We start from the raw sequence: 27,886 nt of genomic DNA, 5'->3' as shown, positions 1-27,886 counted from the left end.
GTGACTGACTACAATCCTGCTGAACCAAGCTGAGAAAAAATGGCAATAAAACTGTAGGACACCTCCCTGTCCTGTGTATCACACTCCTGATTGCCCCTGAAAATCTGAGGATTGGCTCTGGGGCCCTCCTTATCTGAGGGAAGCCCCAGCTCCATTCCCCTCTTGGATCAACTCCTTACAGTTACAGTGTCTTAAGCCTAGAGCTGTGCTTCAAAGCACATTCTCCCTGTTTTCCTGCTGATAGCCAGTTTAGTTTATACTGCAGGTGCTGTACATTAGCAAGTACTGGAGTTTTACTCTCACGAATTTCCTCTAAAACAAACAGGTAAGAGGTAGGCTTCAGCTTATGGAGTTTTGTACATATTTCATGACAACTACAGCACCGTTTTACTCTCAGCTTCAGTCAACTCCAGTTGATCTGGGGGTTTTAGAGTCTTTGCTGCTGCTGATCCATCTACCCCCTCTCCCGCTTCAGTGGTGACATCTTCATCCTAGCACAGGAATGACAAGACCATTAGTGCACCAACTGTGCACAACTGTGATTGTTTTGCTCCCTCCCAAAGCAGCACTTCTCCAGGCATGGAGCAAGGAGGACAAAACAGCATTTCCCTGTCCATCTGTGCTTTGAGCAGAGCAGATAACCCCAAATGGCAGGCCTGAATCTGAAGAGTGTTGAATGGCTACACTTGTCAGCAAGAGTTCAGCGGGTTGGAAAACCTGCTGTCTGAAGATAACTCCTGGCCTGTAACAAAACTGGAGTAACTCCAATAACAAAACTCACTTTAATTTCAGTTTAAAAGTTGGCAATTCTGTTTCTTTTGACCATATAATACCCAAATGAGGCATGCTTTAGGACTACTTAAGGGCACAAGTCAAGGACCTGCAATTACTTCTGAAGTGCTATTCTATATGCTACACTTAGAAATTAGTTCAAGATACAAAGCTGCAGGGATGAGGCTCCTGGAGGAATGTTAATCGTTTTCTTGCAAAGGCCAGTGGGTCTGCATTCTCCCAAGACAGAGAGCCACTCTCCTTGGGCTGGACTTGGGTTGATGTCATGATATGATACCATTAATGGGAAAGGGAACACTGCGGGGATGAATTTCAATGAATTGTCATTACAGATAAGCTGCCAGAACATGAAGTTGCTGATTAAAGTGTTTAACTGCTCCGGGCAAAATTTCTCCCTCAGTTCGAAATGTGTAATGAGTTGATTTAAAATAAATCAATCATTCTTTTAAATACAGTTCTCTCATGTCTGTTAAACTTTATAGCCATATGGAGCTGCTGCTGAGTCCAGGGTATGTATAAGTGCAGGCTGTTTGCAGGTACAGACTGGACACAGCAAAACTTTGCTATCTGCAGAGTGCCACGAAGATAAAAAGCATAATGCTGTGTAAAAACGTGCAGTGGCTGAAAGTAACAGAGAATTCTGCATATACTATACGCTCAGGGAAAGTCACAGGCTGCAGCCTTTTTTTCCTCAAGGGAGTTGAAATGAGGCAAGCTGTAAGGAAGGTCAAGCGCTCTGATACACAAGAGACTATGACAGCAGAACAGTTGTTTGTGATTTAACACTCCCTACATGAACACCTGCTTGCAGGACATTTATCATACACAATTCAATGCTAGTTAGTTCAGTGCTGTTTTCCCTAGTGAAGCAGATAAAAAGTGTTGTGGTTTTAACCTTTTTATTTTTTTCATTTAAAAGTAAATACCTTTCCACTTTTAAAGGGTCAAAAGAGGAATGTTTAACAAGACTGATTTGTCCTAAGACAGTGAAAAGCTGTTTAAGGCATGTAAGTTGTCCTTCTTCCATCCATGCCAATGGAGCTAAATAAGAGGAATGTAGATTAAATAAGGGTGTTCTAAGAATTTATTTGCCCGACAATAAAAACATTATCATGAGGCTAACAGTCAAAAAGTTAACACTATTTTATCTAATGCTTGTATTTCTATGTTAATTAAGTGAGTACGGGCTATGTTTTGAATTTTCTAAACTGAGAAGGCAGTTTTCTCACAGTCTATGTCAGTTTATATTTTGGAATTTACATCCCAACATTTTTTTTAGTCTTTTCATTTTGCAGTTTACCTAAATTGTGCCTTTGTTTTAGCTGCCATTTTTATTCTAACTTGCTAGTGTAATTCCCTTCTCAGTGGAAATCTAGAGCAACCCCTTACTGCTAAAGCAATTGGAATGTTACCAATTCTATAATACATGCCATTATTCAGACTGAATCTAGTTTGCATCTCATAGATAAAGAAGCAAAAAAGATTTTTTAAGACTCTTGGATTTGTGGATCTTTCTTACCCATTTTTTAGATACAGCTTTGGCAGGCCTTGGTGATACTGCCTTTCCTCCTGAAGGTCCACTTGGCCCTGAAGCAAGAACATATCCAATGTAAAGCTTCAAAACATATTGTTTCCTAATTTAACCAAAGCAGAATAAAAGTTTAATGTGTTTACTAATGTTTGCTGCAATGGTAAGTTTCAAAAGCCAAATATACCGGTATTTTGTGTATAAAGAATTTGAATGAGAGGCAATCACTTTCATAATACAAGACAACAGTTTATCAGCATGAAGAAATGCTATGCTCTATCCTTGTTACTGCCTATTTGTGATACACCTAAATGTCACACACAGAGGGTTCTAGTGCCTTACTTAAACACACAGAAAGGCTGCTCTTGCCTCACGTGCTTGCATGTCACGGTGAGCCCAGAGACAGCAGATCTACACCTACAAAGCTACGAGTGCTGAAAAACCATGGAAAACACTGATGAGCAGCTGAGAAGTTAGCCACTGTTAACTCCCCAAGCACATCACAGCAAAGAAAATTTTAAGATAGGCTTTAAGGAAAGCAATGAAATAGTTGTTTACAGGGAGTCTTATAGATTATATCTAGGGGAGGTTACCTGGAGGTTAAGGAATAACAGAGGGATACCAGTGACAAAGCTTTATGAAAACTTTACAGAAAGCAGAAGAGGAAATGAAGAGGATCCTTTTGAGAAGACACTGAGGGACAGATAGGACAAAGAACCCAGAAAGTAAAGAAGGAAGGTACTCTATTTCGAGAGGAGAGCTGATAAATCAAAGGAGATGCCATTAGAGACCTTGGCAAGAACAGTCTCAGGATGGATCCCAGATTACATCAGATGGGATGGATGGGAAAAGCAGAGGAATTACTTGGGAAAAGTTTGACTTTGTGACAGGAAAGAAGGGGATACTAGAGGAGAAGAGGGAAGGAAAAGGGGAGGGGGAAGGAAAAGGGGGGGGGGAAGCTCCCATGGGTTTATTGATTTTCTTCAGAAGAACATCAGTGTCATGAATGAGATTTTGTTACAGGGCTTCGGTTTAGCAGCAATTTAGGATTTATTAATATTTGAGATAGATCACAAGATTAGGTTGTATAATTATTAACAGCCTTAATCATCAGCCAATTTAACAGAATGATTCAATGGAATTTGTTACAATCAAAATGTTGTCCCAAAACTGGGGGTTTGGTTACCCAGTGTGCAATACACCAATGTACACACAGAGCAGAGGTATTTTATTGCATGTTTGTGCAGATATGGGTGTCTGTCCCAAGACAGCACACCAAAGCTCCAAATCAGTGGTTATTTATACATACAAAATTAACATATTCATCTTTCTAATACATATGCATTGTTATTCTATTAAATGATTGGTTTAGATTTCTTCATCTAGCATGCAAGCTAGTATACATGCTCAGTTCTTTTCTCTGCCTTTATCTTTTGAGTAGGTGGTATAATTGGGGTAGACAGTCCATGGGTCAGCGGTCGCAATTCCCCTTGCCGGAATTACCTTTCCCCTCACACCGTTCTCTTTCTTCATTGGTCTAGTGTTCCATATTACATCTGAAATTACTATATATGTAAAAGTGTGTTAGATACTATTTTGGGGGGTGGGGGTGGGTTGTTACCCTTAAAACCAGCTTTGTCAAGCTCCCCAGTCTACAGATCTGCATATCTGCATTTCTCTAACTGACCAGTGGTGAGATGTTACAGCTGTGGGGTCTCCAGTGTCAAGCCTGTGCTTGAAATACAATTTGTATTTCAAAGTGAGGTACATTTTCTAAGCATAGAAATGTACTGGTCTGCTCATTTTTCATCACTTTTAATATGTATCTTCTGGAATAAAAATAATCCCTGATGCCTTGTTAGTAACAGCAATTTTACATGACTTTTAGCTTGTACAAAGGGAAACAATACTGAAAGTCGCAGCATCACATCTCTGCTACAGTTTGTTCTCCTCTGAAAATATTTTCTGAATTTTTATTGTCAAGTCTTAACAAGTAATGGGGCTTTAGAAACAAGACTTAGGGATGCTGGGTCAAAGTCATTGTGGCTGCTTATTTGTTTAATACATAGGAAGCAGATGGTAGAAGTGAATATTTAATTTTGATAATGAAGGGGAATCATGAGAGGAGTCTAGGAATCTTTGTAGAGACTCATGCTCCTTAAGATGTTCATAGAATCATAGAATCATTTAGGTTGGAAAAGACCCTTAAGATCATTGAGTCCAAGCGTTAACCTAACACTAACAAGTCCACCACTAAACCACATCCCTAAGCACCACATCTACACCTCTTTTAAATACCTCCAGGGATGGTAACTCAATCATTTCCCTGGGCAACCTGTTCCAATGTTTGACAATCCTTTCAGTGAAGAAATTTTTCCCAATATCCAATCTAAACCTCTCCTGGAGCAACTTGAGGCCATTTCCTCTTATCCTATCACTTGTTAATTGGGAGAAGAGACCAACACCCAGTTCACTACAACCTCCTTTGAGGTAGTTGTAGAGAGCGATAAGGTCTCCCCTCAGCCTCCTCTTCTCCAAACTAAACCACCACAGTTCCCTCAGCCGCTCCTCATAAGACTTGTTCTCTAGACCCTTCACCAGCTTTGTTGCTCTTCTTTGGACACACTCCAGCACCTCAATGTCTTTCTTGTAGTGAGGGGCCCAAAACAGAACACAGTACTTGAGGTGCGGCCTCACCAGTGCCGAGTACAGGGAGACAATTGCTTCCCTAGTCCTGCTGGCCACACTATTTCTGATACAAGCCAGGATGCTATTGGCCTTCTTGGCCACCTGGGTACACTAACAGCTCATATTCAGCCAGCTGTCGACCAACACCCCCAGGTCCTTTTCCACCAGGCTGCTTTCCAGTTGCTCTTCCCCAAGCCTATAGCATTGCATGGGGTTGTTATGACCCAAGTGCAGGACCTTGTTGAATCTCATACAATTGGTCTTGGCCCATCAATCCAGCCTGTCCAGATCCCTCTGTAGAGCCTTTCTATCCTCAAGCAGCTCAACACTTCTGCTCAACTTGGTGTTGTCTGCAAATTTACTGAGGGCGCACTCAATCCCCTCATCCAGATCACTGATAAAGATATTAAACAGAACTGGCCCCACACTTATCATCTCTGGTATTTTGAACTAAAAAACCCTCCAACTGCCCCCCTCCAACCCTAACAATCATGCCTTAGGGCTATGTGGCTATCACACAGAGCCTTGGCCAAGTGCTGCATAGTACAGACTTAGTTAGCCCACTCCAAAACAGTGCTAAACTTGAGGAGGGAAGACAGGAACCAGTGTGCACTGACCAGTGTAGCCCCTGGGCTTTCTTCCATATGTGGTTCACAAAGACAAGACAGACATACCTGGAGCAAGTGAGTGCAGGTTCGTCTGGCAGGTGGTAGAAGGGACTAGGAGGATGTTGGTGCTTAGCTTGTTCAAGGGTCCTTCAGCAAAACTCTCATCTCCTGCCTAGATAAAACATCCCTCACATCACAGAAACCTACTTCAACAATGACAAAAGTTGAATATCATATTTGTTGGATATCCTGGACTCTGGCCAGTGAAGGTAAAGACTGCAACTCTACTTGACTCGATACTCTACAGAAGCCAGTATAAAAAGCAGAAGGCAGCCTTCGGGATGCAAGCATCATTCCTGCGGGGATGTGCTGTAGCCTATGCTAGCAAAGTGCCTGAGGTGACAGAAGGTTCATGCCAAAGTAGCTAAAAACATTGGAATCCAGCTGGAAGATGACACAAACATGAAGAGATGAGATGCTAATACTTTGGCAATATTAGGACCAGGGAACACTCATCAGAACAAGTAGATCTGTTTAAAACTATTAAAAGTAAGGTGGGTAACAAACATGGATCAGTCAAGAATAACTTGTTACACCGCCTCCTAATTCAGATAATAGCACAAAGTCTTCTGCTGTGCCACTTGCTGAACAAAGTGGTCCCAACATTCCTTTTTATTGGTGTGTCTGCACTTTGTCCTTTTGCTATTTCTTTTGCAAGCTCCTGCTCCTTGTAAATCTTTCCAAAGCCAGCATACTGTCCTCCTTCATAGCTTTCCTTAAAACTCCTTTCTGCCACATTAGCTGTAAAAAGTCCTCAACAGCACCCAGGTAGTTGGTGTCCTGCCAGCACTGCTCAGAACGATGGCTACTGCTTCCTCATTCTTCTTTTTACTATATCAACGCATTATCCATAAACTATTATTTAACATGTAATCCTTTTGCTCTGACAGCTATTTCTTTGTTCCACATCACACAGTGTTTGTACAACAGGGAAGGGGTCACAAATGGATCCACAATACAAATAATACATAAATTATAACTGTGAATCAACATAATGATTGTATATTCACTAGCAAGATGCTCACAAGGACTGGCCTTCATACACATCTCTCAAATTCAAGCACATTTTTGCTGCTACATAATTAGCTACAGAAAAAAATTAAGTTAACAGACTATTATTAGCATCTCAAAGAGAGGCATTCAGAAGTCAGAAAATGTGAGAATTAAGGTTGCTGGGACAACCTTCAATTCATCCCATTGGGCACAGGCATCATGATACACAGCTTAATTCCATAATTACACACCTTGGTTTTTGTAGATTCCCTGCCTTACTTAAGCTCTCCCAGGCTTACAAGCATGGACAGAGTTTAGACAATAAGTTGCTACTAGTATTTTGGTTTATGTTATTCAGCATCAGAATAATTTTTTTTCCTGATGTAGCCTAAGTCACTCAGCAAAGAATATTTCAATCCAAACAGTAAAATTTTGGCAAATTCTATATAAACTGAAGATGGTCTTGCTACAGAAAGAATCAACAGTCTTCGTAAATCTTCCTAATAATGGTGCTACTGTCCCTGCCTTTAATAATAATAATTAATAAGAAGAGGAGTGTGAATAATTATGAGGAATTTATATTAGGAAAAAAGAGATGTTGTTACTAGGGAACTAAGGAATGAGTAGGAGGCATTGAAGAGTTATAAGGAGTTTTTCACCTCCAGGTCATCATCATAACTCCAGACACCCTTGGAGGTGCTCCACTGCTACAGCAAAAAATGTCAAAGTGAGAATTTATGCATTCTAAACATGTTTTAATCTGATGACCATTGTACATTAATGAACAGATTATCATAGTTCCCACAGTGAAAAGACATTAGAAGTCCATAACAGTCATAATACCTAAATTATCGATATAGAAAACTCAAGTGACTGTTCTTTTCTGGACCTTTCTTCCAGCACTTAGAAATTCCTCCCTGGGCCAAGCATCGACTATGCTACAAGACAAATTGACTACTGACTACAGCAAAGATACAGTAATCCAACAGGATGATACAGATGGAAAGAGGAAACAGCTGAAAAGCAATGCTTTAAATGCCATTTAATTTTCCTTTCCCTTGCCACAGCTTCCTCTAATGCAGAGAAGCCATCAGGAGATTAAAATAACTGCAAAATCAAGTGCTTCAGCAGGAAGTTTTCCTGTTGCTAGCCTATCCAGCAAACATTTCTAAATGTATTTTTTTGATATGATGTTCAGGTTGTCTCCAAGTGAAATTCCTCTAAATATTTTTTTTTGAGTTATAAAACAGGAAAATTAAAATAAGAATAAACTACTGGTTACTTTCCAAAGGATATTGCTGTAAATGAAAAAGGCACTACCAGACTGGCATTTAGGAAGAGCTATCTTATTTCTGCATCCCAGAAACATATAATTGGAGGGGAAGTATCAGAGATGCAATGTCTGGTGGAAGTTTTGCCCTCAACATCCTAGCAATGTGCTTCCAGCTTGGCCTGAAATGAGGAAAATAAAGCATCATACTCAACCATCCATTCAAGTCTTGTCCTTCTTGCTTACTCTGTCCACAGTGATAGAGAGAGATTACTCTATCTTTTTGTTGGCAATGTGACAGCAACTAATTGCTCATCTGAGACTCATTAACCGATTTTATACAAAATAGACAGGACTATCAGTACCTGCCTTCTTGACTAAATAGCTGTCCTGGTTTTTGGCTGAGTGTCCTGGTTCTGGCAAGGATAGAGTTAATTTCACAAGGAGCCAGGACAGGTGAGCCAAGCTGGCTGGGGGCTATTCCATACCATGTGACCTCATGCTCACCATAAAAGGGGGCAGGGGCGGGCTCCTTGTGGCTCAGGGACAGGCTGAGTGTCCCCTCCTGTTGGTCTGTCCTCGGATAGGTAAATCGTTCTCTGTTATCACCCATTGTGAATATCTGTTACCAGTACTGTCGTTGATTGTTTTCCCTCTCCCTTGCTGTCCCAGGAAACTGCCCTTATCCCAACCCTCCAGGCTTTGCCGTTGTTTTTCCGTTCTCCTCCCCATCCCACCGGGGGAGTGGTGAGCGAGCAGCACGTGGCACTTTTAGCTACCGGCTGGGGCTGAACCATCTCACTGAGAGAGAGTTAATTTTCACAGGAGGCTGGGAGGGGACATGGCCAGGACAGCTGACTCAAAATAGACAAAGGGGTATTCCATACCATATAACATCACGTGTAGTATATAAAGGGGGAAGCTGGTCAGGAAGGAGTCGCTGCTTGTGTACTTGTATACATACGGGCTGGGCATCAGGTTCAAGGCGATGAACAAATTGCATTCTGTATCACCCGCTTTGTATATTTTTTATTAGAATTGTTGCTGTTATTTTCATCTTCCTTTGCTGTCCCAGTAAACTGTCCTTATCCCAACCCATGAGTTTTAACTTTTCTTCCAATTCTCCTCCCTATCCCACCGGCGGGGAGGAGTGAGTGGTCGCGTGGTACTCAGTTGCTGGCTGGGGCTAAAGCATGATCAAACAGACCAAAGCCAAAGTGAAGGGGACCCTGTATCCTCCCCTTGCCAGGCAGAAGGCAGCAGCCTTAAAGAGGGCAGCGAATGGAAACACATCCACGCGCAGTGCGGCAAGCGGCGAACCTTCTCCTCCTCACCCACCTCGCAGTCCCACGTACCCCTGTGCAACAGGTACAAGGCTCTGGCTGTGGAAGGCCACTCGAGCGAGGATATGGATGACAGTCAGGCTACTCCAGAGGTAGCACCTAGGCCCAAAAGGCCCATGCCTTGGGTTGTGACAACCCCAACAAAGAAGAAAAGGAGAGTTATAGTTGTAGGGGACTCCCTTCTGAAGGGTACAGAGGGCCCGATATGCAGGGCAGACCCTCCTCTCAGAGAAATCTGCTGCCTCCCCAGGGCCCATGTCAAGAAGATCGCTAGGAAACTCCCCAGCCTGGTACAGCCCTCTGACTATTACCCACTGCTGCGCCTCCATGTGGGTGGGGATGAAGCAGAGACACGCAACAAGAAAGCGATCAAAAGGGACTTCAGGCTCTTGGGACAGCCACTGAAGGATTCGGGAGTGCAGGTAATATTCTCCTCCCTCCTTCCAGTTGAGGGCAGCAATGGTGGGTGGAACAGGCGGACGCAGTCCATAAATGCATGGCTCCGTGGCTGGTGTCAATGCCACAACTTTGGGTTCTTTGACAATGGGGCGGCCTACATGGCACCGGGCCTGATGAACCCTGATGGGATTCACCTCTCTCAAAGGGGGAAGAGGATCTTTGCCCAGGAACTAGCAGGGCTCATCGACAGAGCTTTAAACTAGGCTCAAAGGGGGAGGGGGATAACATCAGGCTTGCCAGCGACATGTTGTGGGATGATGTGCCCAGGTTGGAGGGACGGGGCACTGGCGAGGGCCCTCGGCCTACTGCTCAGAGACATGCTGGATGCACTACAGCATGCTCGAAGACTAGAGAAGACGAGCCAGGGGCTCAGGATGCAACAGGAACCAATGGGGTAACACTGGGAAGATACATCAAAAGAATTCCAGCCACCCCAGCCAATAAGTCAGCCTCATCGGGGGCACAACTCAAATGCCTCTACGCGAACGCACGGAGCATGGGGAATAAACAAGAGGAGCTGGAGACATGTGTGTGCCTGCAAGGCTATGACCTTATTGGCATGATGTGGTTTAGCCCCAGGTGGTAGCTAGGTGCCACTCACCGCTCGCTCACCCCTCCCCCGGCGGGATGGGGAAGAGAACGGAAAAACAAAGGCAAAGCCTCTGGGGTTGGGATAAGGGCAGTTTCCTGGGACAGCAAGGGAGAGGGAAAACAATAAACAGCAGTATGGATAACAGATATTCACAATGGGTGATAACAGAGAACGATTTACCGATCCGAGGACTGACCAGACGCTCCACCAGTCCACGGAGCCACACCGAGCCCGCCCCTGCCCCACTAGCCCCCTTTTATGGTGAGCATGATGTCATATGGTATGGAATAGCCCCCAGCCAGCTTGGCTCACCTGTCCTGGCTCCTTGTGAAATTAACTCTATCCTTGCCAGAACCAGGACATGGCATTACAGAGACATGGTGGGATAGCTCCTATGACTGGAGTGTTGGGATGGAAGGGTACAGGCTCTTTAGGAAGGACAGGCAGGGCAGATGAGGAGGGGGCATTGCCCTCTAGGTCAATGACCAGCTGGAGTGCATGGAGCTCCACCTGGGGATGGAGGAAGAGCCCACCAAGAGCCTATGGGTCAGGATTAAAGGGAGGGCTGGGGCAGGGGACATCATAGTGGGGGTCTGCTACAGGCCACCTCACCAGGGAGACCAAGCAGATGAGGCCCTCTATAGGCAGACAGGAGCAGCCTCACGCTCACAAGCCCTGGTCCTTATGGGGGACTTCAACCACCCCGACATCTGCTGGAGGGACAAGGCAGCTGAGCGCAAGCAATCCAGGAAGTTCCTGGAATGTGTCAATGACAACTTTCTCCTCCAAGTGATAGAGGAGCCCACGAGGAGAGGTGCCATGCTGGACCTTCTTCTCACCAACAAGGAGGGCCTGGTAGGGGATGTCAAGCTCAAGGGCAGCCTTGGCTGCAGTGACCACAAAATGGTGGAATTCAGGATCCTCAGGGCAGCGAGGAGGGCACACAGCAAGCTCACTACCCTGGACTTCAGGAGAGCAGACTTTGGCTTCTTCAGGGATCTGCTTGGTAGAATACCATGGGACAAAGCCCTGGAAGGAAGAGGGGCCCAAGACAGCTGGCTAATATTCAAGGGTCACCTCCTCCAAGCTCAGGAGCGATGCATCCCAACAAAGAGGAAGTCAAGCAAAAACACCAAGAGGCCCCTGTGGATGAACAAGGAGCTCCTGGGCAAAGTCAAACAAAAAAAGGAAGCCTTCAGAGGGTGGAAGCAAGGGCAGGTAGTCTGGGAGGAATACAGAGATACTGTCCGAGCAGCCAGGGAGCAGGTTAGGAAAGCCAAAGCCCTGACAGGAATTAGTCTGGCCAGGGATGTCAAGGACAACAAGAAAAGCTTCTATAGGTATGTTAGTGAGAAAAGGAGGACGAGGGAAAATGTGGGTCCCCTCCAGAATGAAACGGGTGACCTGGTTACCCAGGATATGGAGAAGGCTGAGGTAATCAACGACTTCTTTGCCTCAATCTTCACTGGCAAATGCTTGAGCCACACTGCCCAGGTCGCAGAAGGCAGGGACTGGGAGAATGCAGAACCGCGCACTGTAGGAGAAGATCAGGTTCGAGAATATCTAAGGAACCTGAAGGTGCACAAGTGCATGGGACCTGATGAGTTGCATCCGCAGGTCCTGAGGGAACTGGCGGATGAAGTGGCCAGGCCACTCGCCATCATATTTGAGAAGTCCTGGCAGTCTGGTGAAGTTCCCACTGACTGGAAGAGAGGGGACATAACCCCCATTTTTAAGAAGGGTAAAAAGGAAGACCCAGGGAACTACAAGCCGGTCAGCCTCACCTCCGTGCCTGGCAAGATCATGGAGCAGACCCTCCTGGAGACTATGCTCAGGCACATGGAAAATAAGGAGGTGATTGGTGACAGCCAACAGGGCTTCACTAAGGGCAAATCGTGCCTGACAAACTTGGTGGCCTTCTATGATGGGGTCACAGCATCAGTGGATAAGGGAAGGGCAACCGATGTCATCTCCCTGGACGTGTGCAAGGCATTTGACACTGTCCCGCACAACATCCTTGTCTCTAAATTGGAGAGACATGGATTCGATGGATGGACCACGCGGTGGATAAGGAATTGGCTGGATGGTCGCACTCAAAGAGTTGTGGTCAACGGCTCCATGTCCAAGTGGAGAACAGTGACGAGTGGTGTTCCTCAGGGGTCGGTCCTGGGACCGGCACTGTTCAACATCTTTGTCGGTGACATGGACAGTGGGATCGAGTGCACCCTCAGCAAAGTTGCTGATGACACCAAGCTGTGTGGTGTGGTCAACACCCTGGAGGGAAGGGATGCCATCCAGAGGGACCTTGACAGGCTGGAGAGGTGGGCCCGTGTGAACCGCATGAAGTTCAACAAGGCCAAGTGCAAGGTCCTGCATGAGGGTCAGCACAATTTCAAGCATAACTATAGGCTGAGCGAGGAATGGATTGAAAGCAGCCCTGAGGAGAAGGACTTGGGGGTATTGATTGATGAGAAGCTCAACATGAGCTGGCAGTGTGCGCTTGCAGCCCAGAAAGCCAACCGTGTCCTGGGCTGCATCAAAAGAAGTGTGACCAGCAGGTCAAGGGAGGTGATCCTGCCCCTCTACTCTGCTCTCGTGAGACCCCCACCTGGAGTACTGCGTCCAGCTCTGGGGGCCCCAGTACAGGAGAGACATGGAGCTGTTGGAGCAAGTCCAGAGGAGGGCCACGAAGCTGATCAGAGGGCTGGAGCACCTCTCCTATGAGGACAGGCTGAGAGAGTTGGGGTTGTTCAGCCTGGAGAAGAGAAGGCTCTGGGGAGATCTAGTTGTGGCCTTCCAGTACCTGAAGGGGGCCTACAGGAAAGATGGTGAGGGACTGTTTATGAGGGAGTGTAGTGACAGGACAAGGGGTAATGGGTTTAAGCTGAAGGAGGGTCGATTTAGATTAGATGTTAGAAAGAAATTCTTTACTGTGAGGGTGGTGAGGTACTGGAACAGGTTGCCCAGAGAGGTTGTGGAGGCCCCCTCCCTGGAAGTGTTTAAGGTCAGGTTGGATGAGGCTTTGGGCAATGTGGTCTAGTGGAGGGTGTCCCTGCCCGCAGCAGGGGGGTTGGAACTAGATGATCTTTGAGGTCCCTTCCAATCCAAACCATTCTATGATTCTATGATTGTATGACAGTCTTTTTTGGTGCCTGTCGTGGTTTTACCCCAGCTGGCAGCTGAGCACCACGCAGCCGCTCGTTCACTCCCTCCCCATCGGGATGGGGGAGAGAATTGGAAGAGTTAAAGTGAGAAAACTCATGGGTTGAGATAAAGACAGTTTAATAGGTAAAGCAAAAGCTGCGCGCACAAGCAAAGCAAAGCAAGGAATTCATTCACCACTTCCCATGGGCAGGCAGGTGTTCAGCCATCTCCAGGAAAGCAGGGCTCTGTCACGCATAATGGTTACTTGGGAAGACAAACGCCATTGCTCCGAACGCCGCTGCCCCCCCTCTCTCTTCACCCAAGCTCCTTATAAACTGAGCATGACGTCATATAGTATGGAATATCCCTTTGGTCAGTTTGGGTCACCTGTCCTGTCTGTGTCTCCTCCCAACTTCTTGTGCACCCCCAGCCATCCCGCTGGCAGGGCAGTGCAAGAAGCAGAAAAGGCCTTGGCCTCGTGTAAACACTGCTCAACAATAAGTCCATAGAACAAAAAGATCTCTAGATTATCAATGCTGTCTCCAGCACAAATCTGAAACATATCCCCACACTAGCTACTATGAAGAAAAATCAATCCTCTCAGCTGAAACCAGGACAGTGCCCAACGTGGGGCACAAAGGGTTGAGATAATGACAGATCTGACCAGAGCATATTAATACAAATAAGTTATAAGTATTTATTATATTAATTAAATAGTCGCTGGTCACAATGGTGTTATGTTTGTTCACATGATTGTGGTATATAAACCGTTACATGCTGTATGTATTCCTTGCGGCACTCTCTATCACCTGCGGGAGAGGGGTCAGGATTCTCATTTTACTGTACTGTGTGATATTGACTTATGATATGATAACATCACTGGTCATGAGCCTAAGCGGATATTTGTATGGGGCCTTGCTGTCACACCCGTACCTGAGATGACATCTCTCAGAATTGATTAATAATCACACCCAATCTATGGGGAAGACAGAGGGAGATACTTTCTCCCAGTCTTTCACCTGCCCTTTTTCGTTCAGGCTGTTTACAGCTGCTTTTGAGAATTTTGAATACCCTTGGAATGTTCAAGCCAGCATGCTCTTATCGCTATGTATCCCGAACATGTTTCAGGTCTTCTTTAGGGTTACACAAAACTGTCTTAAGAATATCACCCAGAGATCTTCCCCGAGGCTGGATAGTCATGGATGGCATGGCATGGCATGTGGGAGAGTATGGGCAGGTATCCAGAGAACTTCTCACCCCCAATGGTTTGCAACTTCACTCCTGAACAACTACAGGACCCTGATGAAGTGATAGAATATTTGAAAGGAAAATGCTGTGGCTATTTCAAAGTGGCACAACTGATTACACTGTGCTGGGCCCTGGCTAGTATCTACCAAATGCTGCTCAATAGTAGGCAGCACACTCAGGGGGAAGAAAACAGAATGACAGGCACTGTGGCTACTCAAACCCTGGCGACAGGCACTGCAGCTGAACCAAAAAAACAATCCATGCTGGTATCAGTCGCCCCTATACAGAAGAAGAAATACATAACGAAATCAGTTCAGTCTAGTAAGGGATGACGAACCAGGACCATCACAAGAACAGGAGGAAGAGGCAGAAACAAAGGTAATCACCTGATCTCAGTCCCTAAGTGAGCTGTAAGATATACGAAAACATTTCAGCCACCATCCAGGCAAGCACATTATCACTTGGCTGCTCCAATGCTGGGAGAATGGGGCCAGTAGCCTGGAATTAGAGGGTAGGGAAGCTAAGAGGCTGGGATCCCTGTCTAGGGAAGGGGGCATTAACAAGGGAAAAAGACACAAGCCCTCAGCCTCTGGAGGTGACTCCTGTCAAGTGTGAAGGAAAGGTATCCCTTCAGTGAAGATGTTGTATGTTGTCCAGGAAAGTGGGCCACCATGGAGGGAGGTATCCAGTACCTGAGGGAATTAGCCATGCAGGAGATGTTTTATTATGATCCGGACAATGGGCAGTTACCCACAGACCCTGATGAAGTCCAATGCACATGACTCATGTGCCAGAAATTTGTACGGAGCGCACCATCATCACATCCCAACTCACTGGCAGTAATGGACTGGAAAGGCAAAGAGGGACCAACAGTGGACAAAGTGGCTGGCCGACTCTGGCAAGAAAAAGAAAGTATCTCTTCCAACCTCATCTCAGCTGTGGAGAAACTGTTCTGGAATGTCCAGCAACTCAAAGAGAATATGTCCCACTCCCCACCTGTATGGACCAGTATCTCAGCTATTAGGAGTAAGTGTTCCTCTGCTCAAGAGAGGATATAGTGAGTACACACCACAAGGCACCCTGTCGTTTTACATGTGTGACTATGGAGAGGACATGAGGAAGTGGGATGGAAAACCTAACTCGATCCTACAAGCATGGGTACATGAGTTGCAAGGCAAAACAGTCACAAAAGGGGATTCTCCCAGGAAAAATGTCACTCCTGTTTCCAGTGTGCAGTCCCCCAGACTGAGTGGCAGGCCTACTCGTACGTATGATCCTCCTGAAGGGACCTCTAAGTCATTTTTGCAAGAAGTGAGTAGCGAATATGATGAGCAGGATTAGAGGGGCCCTGCCTTCAGCCAGGTGGAGGAGAGGGACAACTGGGTTTATTGGACTGTGTGGATCCGATGGCCTGGCACGTCAGATTCACAAGAGTATAAGGCTCTAGTGGACACTGGTGCACAGCGTACCCTAATGTCATCAAGCTGAGAAGGAGCAGAACCCATCTCTATTTCTTGAGTGACAGGGGGATCCCAACAGTCGACTCTACTGGAGGCTGAAGTGAGCCTGACTGGGAATGAGTGACAAAAGCACCCCATTGTGACTGGCCCAGAGGCTCTGTGCATCCTAGGCATAAACTACCTCCGGAGAGGGTATTTCAAGGACCCAGAGGGGTAGTGGTGGGCTTTTCACATAACTGCCTTGGAGGCAGAGGAAACTAAATAGCTGTCTACTTTTCCTGGTCTCTCGTGGGACCCTTCTGTTGTGGGGTTGCTCAGGGTTGAAGAGCAACAGGTGCCAATCGCTACCAAAACTGTACACCAGCAGCATCATCACACCAACCAAGATTCCCTGATTCCCATCCATTAGCTGATCTGTCAACTGGAGGGTCAGGGAGTGATCAGCAGAACCCACTCACCCTTTAACAGTCCCATATGGCCAGTGCGGAAGGCCAATGGAGAGTGGAGGCTGACAGTAGACTATTGTGGCCTGAATGAAGTCACGCTGCCAATGAGTGCTGCCATGCCAGACATGCTAGAACTTCAATATGAACTGGAGTCAAAGGCAGCCAAATGGTATGCCACAATTGATATCACTAATGTATTTTTCTCAATCCCTTTGGCAGCAGAGTGCAGGCCACAATTTGCTTTCGCTTGGAGGGGTGTCCAGTACACCTGGAATCGACTGCCCCAGGGGTGGAAACACAGCCCCACCATTTCCAATGAACTGATCCAGACTGCACTGGAACAGGGTGAAGCTCCAGAACACATGCAATACATTGATGTCATGGTTTAACTCCTGCCAGTAACTAAGCACCACGCAGCTGCTTGCTCAGCCCTCCCCCTACAAGAGAAGAAGAGAATGGAAAAAACCTTGTGGATTGAGATAGAAAGTTTAATAGGATAACGAAGAGAAGAATAATAATAGTAATAACAATAATAATAATACAAGTGATGCACAAATGCAATTGCTCACCACATATGGAAGGAAAATAAAACAATTCGACACTCAGTCTGTTTCTGAGTAACGATTTTGCCTCCTGGGTAGGTCCCCCAGTTTTATATAGAGCATGACATTATATGGTAGGGAATATCTCTTTGGCCAGTCTGGGTCAGCTTTCCTAACTATGCTTTCCCAGATTCTTGTGCACCTGGAAGAGCATGAGAAGCTGAATGTCCTTAACTTAGTGTAGACATATCCTGGTTTCAGCTGAGATGATAGAGCTAATTTTCTTCATAGTAGCTAGTATGGGGCTGTGTTTTGGATTTGTGCTGAAAACAATGTTGATAATATAGAGATGTTTTTGTTATATAGACATGTTTTTGTTATTGTTGAGTAGTGCTTACACAGAGTAAAGGCCTTTTCTTCTTCTCACAGCGCCTCACCAGTGGGATGGCTGGGGGTACACAAGAAGTTGAGAGGGGACACAGACAGGACAGGTGACCCAAACTGACCAAAGGGATAGTCCATTCCATATGACATCATGCTCAGTTTATTAGGGGCTTGGGGAAGAGGAAGGACGGGGGGTGACAGTGTTCGGAGTGATGGCATTTGTCTTCCCAAGTAACCGTTATGCGTGATGGAGCCCTGCTTTCCTGGAGATGGCTGACCACCTGCCTGCCAATGGGAAGCAGTGAATGAATTCCTTGTTTTACTTTGCTTACACACGCGGCTTTTGCTTTACTTATGAAACTGTCTTTATTTCAACCCATGAGTTTTCTCACTTTCACTCTTCCGATTCTCTCTTGCATCCTGCCTGGGGGGAGTGAGCAAGCGGCTGCATAGCAGTCAGCTGCTGGCTGGGGTAAAACCATGACAAGGCACAACAACTACCTAGGAACAACTGAAAACATTAGTGTGTGTGGTGGGTTGACCCTGGCTGGGGGCCAGGTGCCCACCAGAGCCAGTCTATCACTCCCCTCTTCAGTAAGGCAGGGAGGGGAGAAAGGAAGATGGAAAAACAACCCCAAACTCGTGGGTCGAGATAAAGGCAGTTTAATGTAGCTAAAGCAAAAAGCCACATGCGGAAGCAAAGCAAAAAAAGCAAAGTTTATTCTCTACTTCCCATCAGCAGGCGATGTCCAGCCACTTCCTGGGAAGCAGGGCTTCAATAAGCGTGCCCCTTACTCTGGAAGACAAACATTGTAAAAAACAACAACGAATGCCCCCGCCCTGTTCCTCCCCCTATTCTCAGTTTCTTATTGCTGAGCATGACGTCATATGGTATGGAATATCCCTTTGGTCAGTTTGGGTCAGCTGTCCTAGCTGTGTCCCCTCCCAAGATCTTGCCCACCCCCAGCCTGCTGCTGGGGAAAAAGAAATGTTGGAAAGACAGTCTTGATGTGTGCTGGCACTGCTCAGTAGTAGCCAAAACACTGGTGTGTTATCAACAGTTTGCTAGCTACAAATACACAGCACAGCACCATGAGGGCTGCTGTGGGGAGAATTAACTCCATCTCAGCCAGACCCAATACAGTGTGTTATCAATATTATTCTCATACTAAATCCAAAACACAGCACTATACTGGCTACTACAAAGAAAAATTCTCTGTCTCAGCTGAAACCAGGACAATTGACAACATCATCGTATGGGGCAACACAGCAGAAGTTCCTGAGACAGTGAAGAAAATAGTTTAAACCCTTCTGTAAGCTGATTTCGCCATAAAACGAAGTAAGGTCAAGGGACCTGCACAGGAGATCCAGTTTTTAGGAATAAAATGGCAAGATGGATGCCATCAGATCCCAATGGATGTAATCAACAAAATAGCAGCCATGTCTCCACCGACCAACAAAAAGGAAACACAAGCTTTCTTAGGCGTTGTGGGTTTCAGAATGCATATTCCAAATTACAGTCTGATTGTAAGCCCTCTCTGTCAGGTGTCCCGGAAGAAGAACGATTTTAACTGGTGCCCCAAGCACCAGGGGAGACTCCAGGTTTACTCCTGTGGTTTTTGAGTCAGGGATACAAAGGATCTGAGGCCTGCTATACTCCAACAGAAAAAGAGAAACTGGCAGCATATGAAGGGGTTCGAGCCGCTTTGGAAGTGATTGGTACTGAAGCACAGCTCCTCTTAGCTCCCTGACTGATGGTGCTGGGCTGGATGTTCAAAGGGAGGGTCTCCTCTACACATCGTGCAGCTGATGCTACGTGGAGGAAGTGGGTTGCACTGATGACACAGCGGGCTCAAATAGGAAACCCCAATCACCCAGGAATCTTAGAAGTGATCATGGACTGGCCAGAAGGCAAAGATTTCTGAATGTTGCCAGAGGAGGAGGTGACGCATGCTGAAGAGGTCCCACTGCATAATAAACTGACAGAAAATGAGAAGCAATGTGCCCTGTTCACTGATATTTCATATTCCATACCATATGACAACATGCTTAGTATTTAAAGGGGGAAGCTGGTCAGGGAGGAGTCATGGCTTGGGGACGAGCTGGACATCAGCTTCTGGGTGGTGAGGAAATTGCATTGTGTATCACCTGCTTTATATATTCTAAGTATTGTTGCTATTTTCCTCTTCCTTTGCTGTCCTATTTAACTCTCCTTATCCCAATCTACAAGTTTTAACTTTTTCTTCTGATTCTCCTCCCCACCTCACATTTTGCCAACACATTTTATAATCTGTTTTCTGAGAGACAATAAACTGAGCATTTATTTTATATTCCATGGATGGTTTAATGCATGTTTAAGAGCTAACAAGCACCTTATAGCCTTTGCTGGCTAAAAAGTAAAATGTGGCTGATTGTAGACTGCATTTGGAGGTCTCATTGTTTCTCTTTGACAACTTGCTGAACAGCAAAGCAGCTGCTTACGTGTCAGCGGGTGCATGTTAAGTGTAACGAGAAATGCCTTGCTGTCCAAATTCAGATGCTTTCTTAAAACTGCATAAGTTACCTGTTGCTGACAGTGGAGTTGACCCTAAGTGATAAGTCCAGCCAGTCTGGTTTTACGCACCTTAAATGCAAAGTGTATGCAATGTCAGTTAAGAAAGCATAGCCAAATCTTGCTTCTCCTTGGGGTGGGTTCAGCCACAGAGGTACACAGCAGCACAGTGTGCTCTCCACTGCTCAGACAAGGCTTTTCCTTGAGCCACAAAGCAAAGACATGGAAGTCTGGAACCAACACCTCCAACAGCATACCTGATACCCACGATAAAATAACTGCTTTTCTAAATCTCACAATTGTTGGCCACTTCCTCTCACCACCCAGGACCATGCATAGGACTAACACAGGGCTAATGGGGTGCTGTTCCCTGCCCTATCAACAACTTCCTGCATGTTCTTGTACATGCCTGTCGTGGTTTAGCCCCAGCCGGCAGCTGAGCACCACGCAGCTGCTCGCTCACTTCCCCTTCCCCCTTCCCCCTCCCCCTTCTCCCCTCTCTCCCCGCCCTCCCCCGGTGGGATGGGGAGGAGAATGGGAAGGAAAAGAGGAAAAGGCAAGACCTCGTGGGTTGGTATAAGGACAGTTTACTGGGACAGCAAAGGGAGAGGGGAAAAGGAAAAAAAAAAAAAACAAAACAGTACTTAACAGAATATACAAAACTGGTGATACACAATGCAGTTTCTCACCCAAGGACCGTACAACTCAGACCGCACGCTCAGACCCATCCCGAAGCTGGACTGTCCCCGAGCCACGCGTCCTGGAGCTGCTGCCGCCCCTCCCCGACTAGCCCCCTTTTATACTGAGCATGATGTCACATGGTATGGAATACCCCCTTTGGCTAGTTTGGGTCACCTGTCCTGTCTGTGTCCCCTCCCAACTCCTTGTGCACCCCCAGCCATCCCACTGGCAGGGCGGTGCAAGAAGCAGAAAAGGCCTTGGCCCCGCGTAAACACTGCTCAGCAACAACAGGTCCATATAACAAAAACATCTCTATATTATCAACACCGTTTTCAGCACAAATCCAAAACATATCCCCATACTAGCTACTATGAAGAAAATGAACCCTCTCAGCTGAAACCAGGACAATGCCACACAGGTCAGTGTTTTTAAATACACTTCTGGGTGTCCTGCTTGTCATACTCAAGACCTCATTTTCAGGAGAGCTGAGAATCTAATTCTTCCATTCCCTTCAGTCTGATTTAGGGATGTTGTCTTATGCCTTTACACAATTCTGCATCTTCCCAAAATTCTGTGGGGCTCAATTGTGCATAACACATTACAGATCTGAAAGGAAGTATGTTATTGAAGTACAGAGCATACATAAGTATTATTTACAAAGCTGCATTGGGAACACAAAGATCCAGGCACATCCAATTATTTTAACAGACTGAACACTGAAACACATTTCTTATTAATGTACACAAACATACAAGAGCCTAAAGATGCTTCTAATTAATGATTCATCCAGAAGGCCACTACTTTTATCTCTGATAGTCAACCAGCTTTTGACATATTTTCACCCAAGAATATGGGAGATTCCATTCAAAGAAAAAGACATCAGGTGTCTGGAGACTGAACTGGAGGCTGAAGTCACCTGGATGAGGAAATAAAGAGTTAAATAAAGCAAGAAACTGATGTCAGAGGAGAAGGCAAGACAGGCACAGAAGAAGGGCAAGCAACCACCACCTGTAAGGGAAAAGAAGAAAAAAAGAATTGATCACAAAGCACTTGAAGAACATGCAGCCATGAAAGCGAAGGAGGGGCTGGAAGTGACACACTGTAAGAGGGAAGGACCTGATAGTGTTCACATAGCTATCTTGGCTTTGAGAACAATCTCAGGAAGAAAATTTTCAAAGGGAAAGTAGTCAGCAATGGAAAAATGAGGAGGCAGAGCAGAACAAAGCAATACATAGGAAATAGAGGAATGAAAAGCACAGGGACAGGTGAAAAGAGCATAGTGCTAGAGGAGAATTTGCAATGAAAGGGACAAGGATGGAAAGCCTATGGAAATTATGCTCAGCAGTAAAAACAGCCTCACTGGCAAGTAGCAGGCTTGTTTCCTGTGTCACTACAAACACTGGCAGAGAAGAGGAACATATATGACAGAAGTGCAGGAGCTTACTCACTTATTTTCAAAGATTTTCTTGTCAAGAACTGTGATCCAGACCTTGAGTCATCAATTCATTTTACAGTGGTCATCAAGGCTCAGTAAATACTAATCATCAGGTCCTGATTGGGCAGTGAGTAGTGCAAAGGCACAGTCATCCACTCCCTGGACTCTCAAAGCCACTGAGACGTGGGCTATATTTTGAGTCAGGGAAAATGAGGCAAAAGCCTCTGGACTCCAGAGCCAGCTAGTCATCCACACTTCCTCTGCTGCAAGAATATTCTAGTAGATAAAAGTACATGAAACAGCAATCAGATTTAACAAGCTCAAGGCAAATATAGGAAAGGCAATACAGGACAAGTTAAAATTATTTTCTTTTAAGCTATTGTAATGAAAGTTATGTGAAAAGCCAAAAATCCAAAGAGTTTAAACAGTTTATGATGTTTCAAGAGCTTTAAAATAAAATTAATGCCTTTAGAGCACATTAATTAAGTTTTTCAAATAACATGTGAATCAAAGCCTCTCCATTTCAGAATATTTGAGATAATGGCTATTGAAAATGATTGAAAATATTTATGTGGAAATTCTAAAACGAAAAGAAACTGAAATTCAGTGCAAACATTTCATCTCAGGTTTAGTTTATATTATTATTAATGGGTTTTACAATTTTAGCATAAACATCTTCATTATCTAGGACTGGATGTGGTCTTTGGTTCTGAATTTGTGCCATTTGCAAACTTTATAAAGCCTTTTGTGACCTGATAATTACTAGTACTTCTTAGTAAAAGCATTAGGAATGTCACAGTGATCCTCTCTCTTATTCTTGCCTAAAGTCTACAAGCCCTTTTACCACGTGTGCAGAAATACCCAGATGTCTCCCAGAGACATTGGGCCCATGCAGAACCATTTCAGTACTTCTGGTTTTCGAGCTCCAACCCTTGGTTGCCGGAGCAGGGAGATCTGATCTGGCTCTGCAGAGTCAGCTCACACTTAGCAGGGTTTATTAGCTCAGGCTTCAGAAGTCATATAGGTCTGTACAGAGTCTATACAGTGCTAGTGTGGATAAACCAGAGTCCAGATGAATCATCCTTGGGTAACTAGATGGGAATCAGATGATCAGTAAGGGTTGCTGTTCCCTTGTTGAAAAATCTCCTGCTGTCTGGACCCCCTCATAGACCACTGAGGTCCAGGGATCTCAGCTATCACCTCACAGTTCTGAACCATCACCGTCAGTCCCTCTTTTTTTCCTTCTGCTTTCCTTGGTCAGTTAGTTATGGGTTTCTGGCATGTGTTCTGGACTGAGGAAGCAGGCTGCTTGTTCTTGGTCACTTCTGGGCCACCTATGCTAACCCTCTTAGCCCCACCCCAAAGATCAAATACGTTGGGATTGACCTAAACGTGTTATGAAAAAGGTTTTATCTGCCAGGTCAGTTTCTGCTTTTAAATCAAACACTTTGATACTCCAGTAGTAGATGAGATCCAGGAATGAATCTGACTGAGCCCTTCATCCTGTGAGAGAATGCATGCAGATATGCCCATGCAAAGCCCGAAGCCAGACAGTGAAGTCTCACAGACACACATCCACCCACACTGCTGCTCCCAGAGTAGGGTCAGGGCCACAAAGGTTAGCAGATGACCTCACTTCATTGTCTGAACTGAGAGAAGACCAAATAGTAAAACAAAAGGAAAGTGATAAAAGTTACAGTTAAGTATAATTGAAAGCATTTTTAAAAACTTTTTAAAAACAGGAATTTCAACCTTTCAATTCAGCATCCCTTAAAAATTCTCTGACAGACTGGGGACATCTCAAGTGCATTAAAATCTGCCCTGGAAGAGAAGCGTCACACTCTGTAACAGTGACAAAATGGTGTGACATAATGATGTCCGAAGACCTTTGTAGTCTCACAGGGATGCAACAGTACAGTGATGCAGCGTGGGGTGCTGCGGCTTTGAGACGTGCTATTTTGCCTGAGTAGGGTGGCAATGCATAGAAGTGCCGTGGAACATGCAGGAACAGAGGGATGTGACATGATGTAACCACACAGCAAGCAGTGCCAAGGAGTGGCTGTGCTGAGCTCCTGTGTCCCACCCAGCCCTGCAGGGTTACAGTTCTGCAGGGTGCCCTGGAGGGAAACGAGCTGGGCTACACAGGGTTGAAAGGGTATGTCAACTATGTAAGATGTCTTGCCCTGTCGGGACAGGTATGGTTACTGCTAATCTATCTACTGATATATATATATGGCTCTGATAGAAAAAGGTGAAGGTGAAACTTAAAAGAATCTGAAAAGATCTTAAAAGTTCCAAAAGGGGGGAAATATAGCCAAAAAGATAGGCCTGTAATGAAGGCCTACTTATATGTGATAAGAAACTATTCATTGTTACTTTAGGTAGAAGGCTAACGATTCTTAGAATGAGCACCTGCTATACACATCATGAGAAAAAGGAGGAGCTACAAGACACCTCAAGGTCCTTATGTACGTACTTTTCAGAAAGGGAGGACACTAAGTGCCTCCAGGAGCATCCTTATCTCCCTGAGGCATATAGCAAACAATTACCAACACTGAAGTATTGAGAAACTAGGGGAAAGGTAACTTGGGCCAGGGTCCCCACGACCACTGACCCCTAAGCCCCCTACCCAAATTATACCCCCTACTCAAAAGATAGAGGTGGAGAAAGGAACTGAGCATGTGTTCTAGTTTGCATACTAGGCAAAGAAATATGACCCAATCATTGTAATGGGGAGTGTACCACTTTGTAATCTTTGTAATATTTGTGTATAAATATGACAAGAGAACCAGCATTAGGGGTGCCTGATTAGAGGAACTATCCTCCTGACACCCAGCGCTGCAATAAAGGAAATGCCTGCTTCTTAATGCTAAATTGGTGTTAAGGAGTTTTCTTTTATTCCTGAATTTCGGTGACAGGGTGATGTAACATGTGGTGACACTGGGAATGGTGATGTCATTGTGGGCCTGGTGTCACACCAGTGACACTGTGGCACCCACTCAGAGCAGGAGCTGAGGGTGGCAGAGCCAGAGCAGGGCTGCAGAGCAATGCTTCCTCGTGTGAACCGCTATCCCGCCCCCCAGCACGAGGCACTACAGTGACGACATTCGGGGGGTGATATCACGGCACCGGTGGTGACGTCACCACAGCGCTATCACACGGGATCGCGGCGCCGCCCTGCTACGATGCCCCCTCGGGACAGATCCTTACCTGCCGGTACCTGTCCCCCACCTTGGCTGGCATGGCTGCTGTCGCAGCGGTTCCCCGCTACCAGCTACTCCTCACAACAGGCCCGCACACTCCTGACCAACCACCGGCCGGAAGTTGATAGCGACAACTATAGCAACGCGCCGGAAGCGGCGTGCGGCCAATCCGGCCGCAGAACGCCGTCAGCGCTGGCTATGTCTTCCCCTCCACTTCCCTCCCGAAGTATTCTTGCTCTCCTTGAGAGGAGGAATGGTATGTCCTGGGGGCAGTGGGGCAGAGACCGCAAGGAGCCGAGCATCCGGGCCCCAGAATTATTGCCAGAGGCTCCGCCCTCTTCATGTATATGCAAATATAGGGTGGGGCGGTGGCGGCGGCCGGAAGCGGCGTGGTCACTTTGGCAGTGAGTGGCAGTGGTGATGAGGCAGCGTTTGTGGTGGGTTGCGTTGTCGTCTTTCGGCGTTTGAGGAGTCTCACTGCGTTCGTTCGTTCTTCCTGCCTCACTTCCACCATCATGATGGAGGAGATAGATCGGTTCCAGGTGCCTGCTGTTCGCGCTGAGATGCAGCCGCTGGTGAGGGGCGGGTGTGGCCGTGCTGTCCCCGGGAGTTGCCGTCTCACTGGTGGGGTGGGTGGTCGGGCCTGCGCGCCGTGATCGTTATGTAACGGCTGTCTCCTCACCGTCTCCGCCGGGGCCGTGCTCAGCGGCGCCTGCTGTGTCATCTCGGGGTGCCCGTGGTTACGGCTGCCTGCCCGGCTTCTCCGTCATACTCTTCTTTTTCCCTGGCATCTCCCTGGGTGCAGAAGCCGTCCGCGGGGAGGGCGGGGGCAGGCAGGCGGCAGCGGCTCTGCTCCTTCCTTCGTTGAAACGTCGCTTCTCTAAATAATGTGGCGTCGCGAAGCGCCCCGGCATAGCAGGCGCGTGGCGCGGGTGTTTTCCGCCGCGTCGGCCGGTGGGCTCCAGCGCTGGGGAGAGGAGTGCCCCGGGGGTGTGGGAGTCGGCGGTAAGAGTGAGGAGCCCGTAAGGACGGGCAGCCAGATCATCTGAGCAGCTGGAGGTGCAGAGGACTGGGGTTTTAGCTGAATATTCCCCCAGATCTCACGTATATTGTAACAATTAGGCAATGTTTGTATGCAGTCTGGCCCGAGAGGTGCTCCCCAGGGATGGGATACCTGCACGGGATGGGTGTTTAAACATGTCTGGTGTGAGTTGTGGTATGAAACTACAGGATGCTCTTATAGCTGTTGCTCTTAGTGCAAAACTGCTATTGGATACTCATGTGAAAAATCCGTGTTTCAAAAGAAACATCTGTCAAATTAGTTTTGCTCACATAACATTCTTTATGTAAAAAAAGTGTTCTGTGAGGGGTTGTGTTTTGGGCTTTTCCCTGTGCCAGGGCATGTGTGTTTGATTTCAGGATGCTTTGTCACTTAATAGACACAGTTATACTTGGTTAATGAGCTCTGAAGAAGTTGACAATAGTTACTGCTACATGGGACCCTGGGGAATCTTGCCAGAGGAAGTATACAGGCTTGTAGGACTTTGCAGCTGTGTAAATAGGCAGGTAAAAAGTCCTGGGCTTTTGGTAGTTTCTGAAATGACATGAAGTAAGGCCAGCTGGTTGGCAGCCGTGGGAGATGCTAGATCATCACCAAGTAGTCCAAGGCTTCTTATGAGTGTGTAGCTGCTTTGCTACAGGTTCACTTGTGTGTGTGTCCCAGTTGCATTCTGCAGAACACTTGAATATGTTTATCTGTTTTCCTTCTAGGAAAGGTTCCCTTGTATGTTCTTTTCTGCTTACTCCAATCTGCCTCACTCTCCCATTGAAGGTGCGTTGTTATGTATAACCTGTGACCTGCTGAAATATAGGCCGCCTTGGCATCAAAGTGAAAGCTGGATAAAGGGCTGACTCACTTGATGTTGATTCCCTTTGGCACCTGGAGTAAGCAAATTCTACCCTTCTATCTGATTGTGTGAGATGGTGATATGAAATATTTAGAGAAGTAGAAAGAACTTTAATGAAATACTTACACAGATACTTTTGACAGCAAGTGAGGATAGGCTATTGGCAGGTTTGTTAGCACTGAAGATACTACTGAGATTTCCAGTATATCAAACTGTACATTATTTAGAGTTGATGTACCAATTTTTGGTTTCTTGTTGTAGGTAGTGTTTGCAAAAAGTTGAGAACAAAATAAAACAATTATCTTGTGAACAGAAAGACTCTCCTATGAAGGTCTACAAACTAAAATTACCCCTCAGTGGCAAGAAAAACTTTTTTATGGTGGGAGTATTGAAAAATTGTGAAAATATTTTTAGTGTAGTGGTTGGCTTTTTTTTTAGCTTCTAACCTTTGTGGTGGGGAAGAAAACTGTCCATAAAAACTGATGTAGACTTACTGCATGCCCTACTTGTCATGTCTGCTGCCTCTGCACACGCACAAGGCTGGCCTTTATT

The 27,886-nt window shown here is 46.0% G+C and overlaps 1 protein-coding gene and 1 long non-coding RNA gene across 4 annotated transcripts in view; one reads left to right on the top strand and one right to left on the bottom strand.

Moving 5' to 3' along the window:
* Positions 1–376: 376 nt before the first annotated feature.
* On the bottom strand, positions 377–25,795 carry LOC142599249 (uncharacterized). Its single transcript, XR_012832878.1, has 3 exons — positions 25,435–25,795; positions 2,312–2,379; positions 377–491 (listed from the first exon to the last, which is right to left on the bottom strand). It is a non-coding gene; the product is annotated as an uncharacterized LOC142599249 (long non-coding RNA).
* A 61-nt stretch (positions 25,796–25,856) lies between these two features.
* The window catches only part of LOC142599204 (protein FAM219A-like), a 152,644-nt gene continuing 150,614 nt past the window's right edge, over positions 25,857–27,886 (top strand). For 2 of the 3 annotated variants that reach the window (XM_075739131.1, XM_075739130.1), the window contains exon 1: positions 25,857–26,002. In XM_075739131.1, the coding sequence (XP_075595246.1) occupies positions 25,943–26,002 (60 nt within the window). In that variant the 5' untranslated portion in view covers positions 25,857–25,942. The remainder of the gene's footprint in view (positions 26,003–27,886) is intronic. The other variant, XM_075739132.1, reaches the window with a different exon arrangement.

This window comes from Balearica regulorum, chromosome W (genome assembly GCF_011004875.1).
Source record: "Balearica regulorum gibbericeps isolate bBalReg1 chromosome W, bBalReg1.pri, whole genome shotgun sequence".
NCBI lineage: Eukaryota > Metazoa > Chordata > Aves > Gruiformes > Gruidae > Balearica > Balearica regulorum.
The sequence above is the reverse complement of the archived record's forward strand: the minus strand, read 5'-3'. Positions and strand labels throughout refer to the sequence as shown.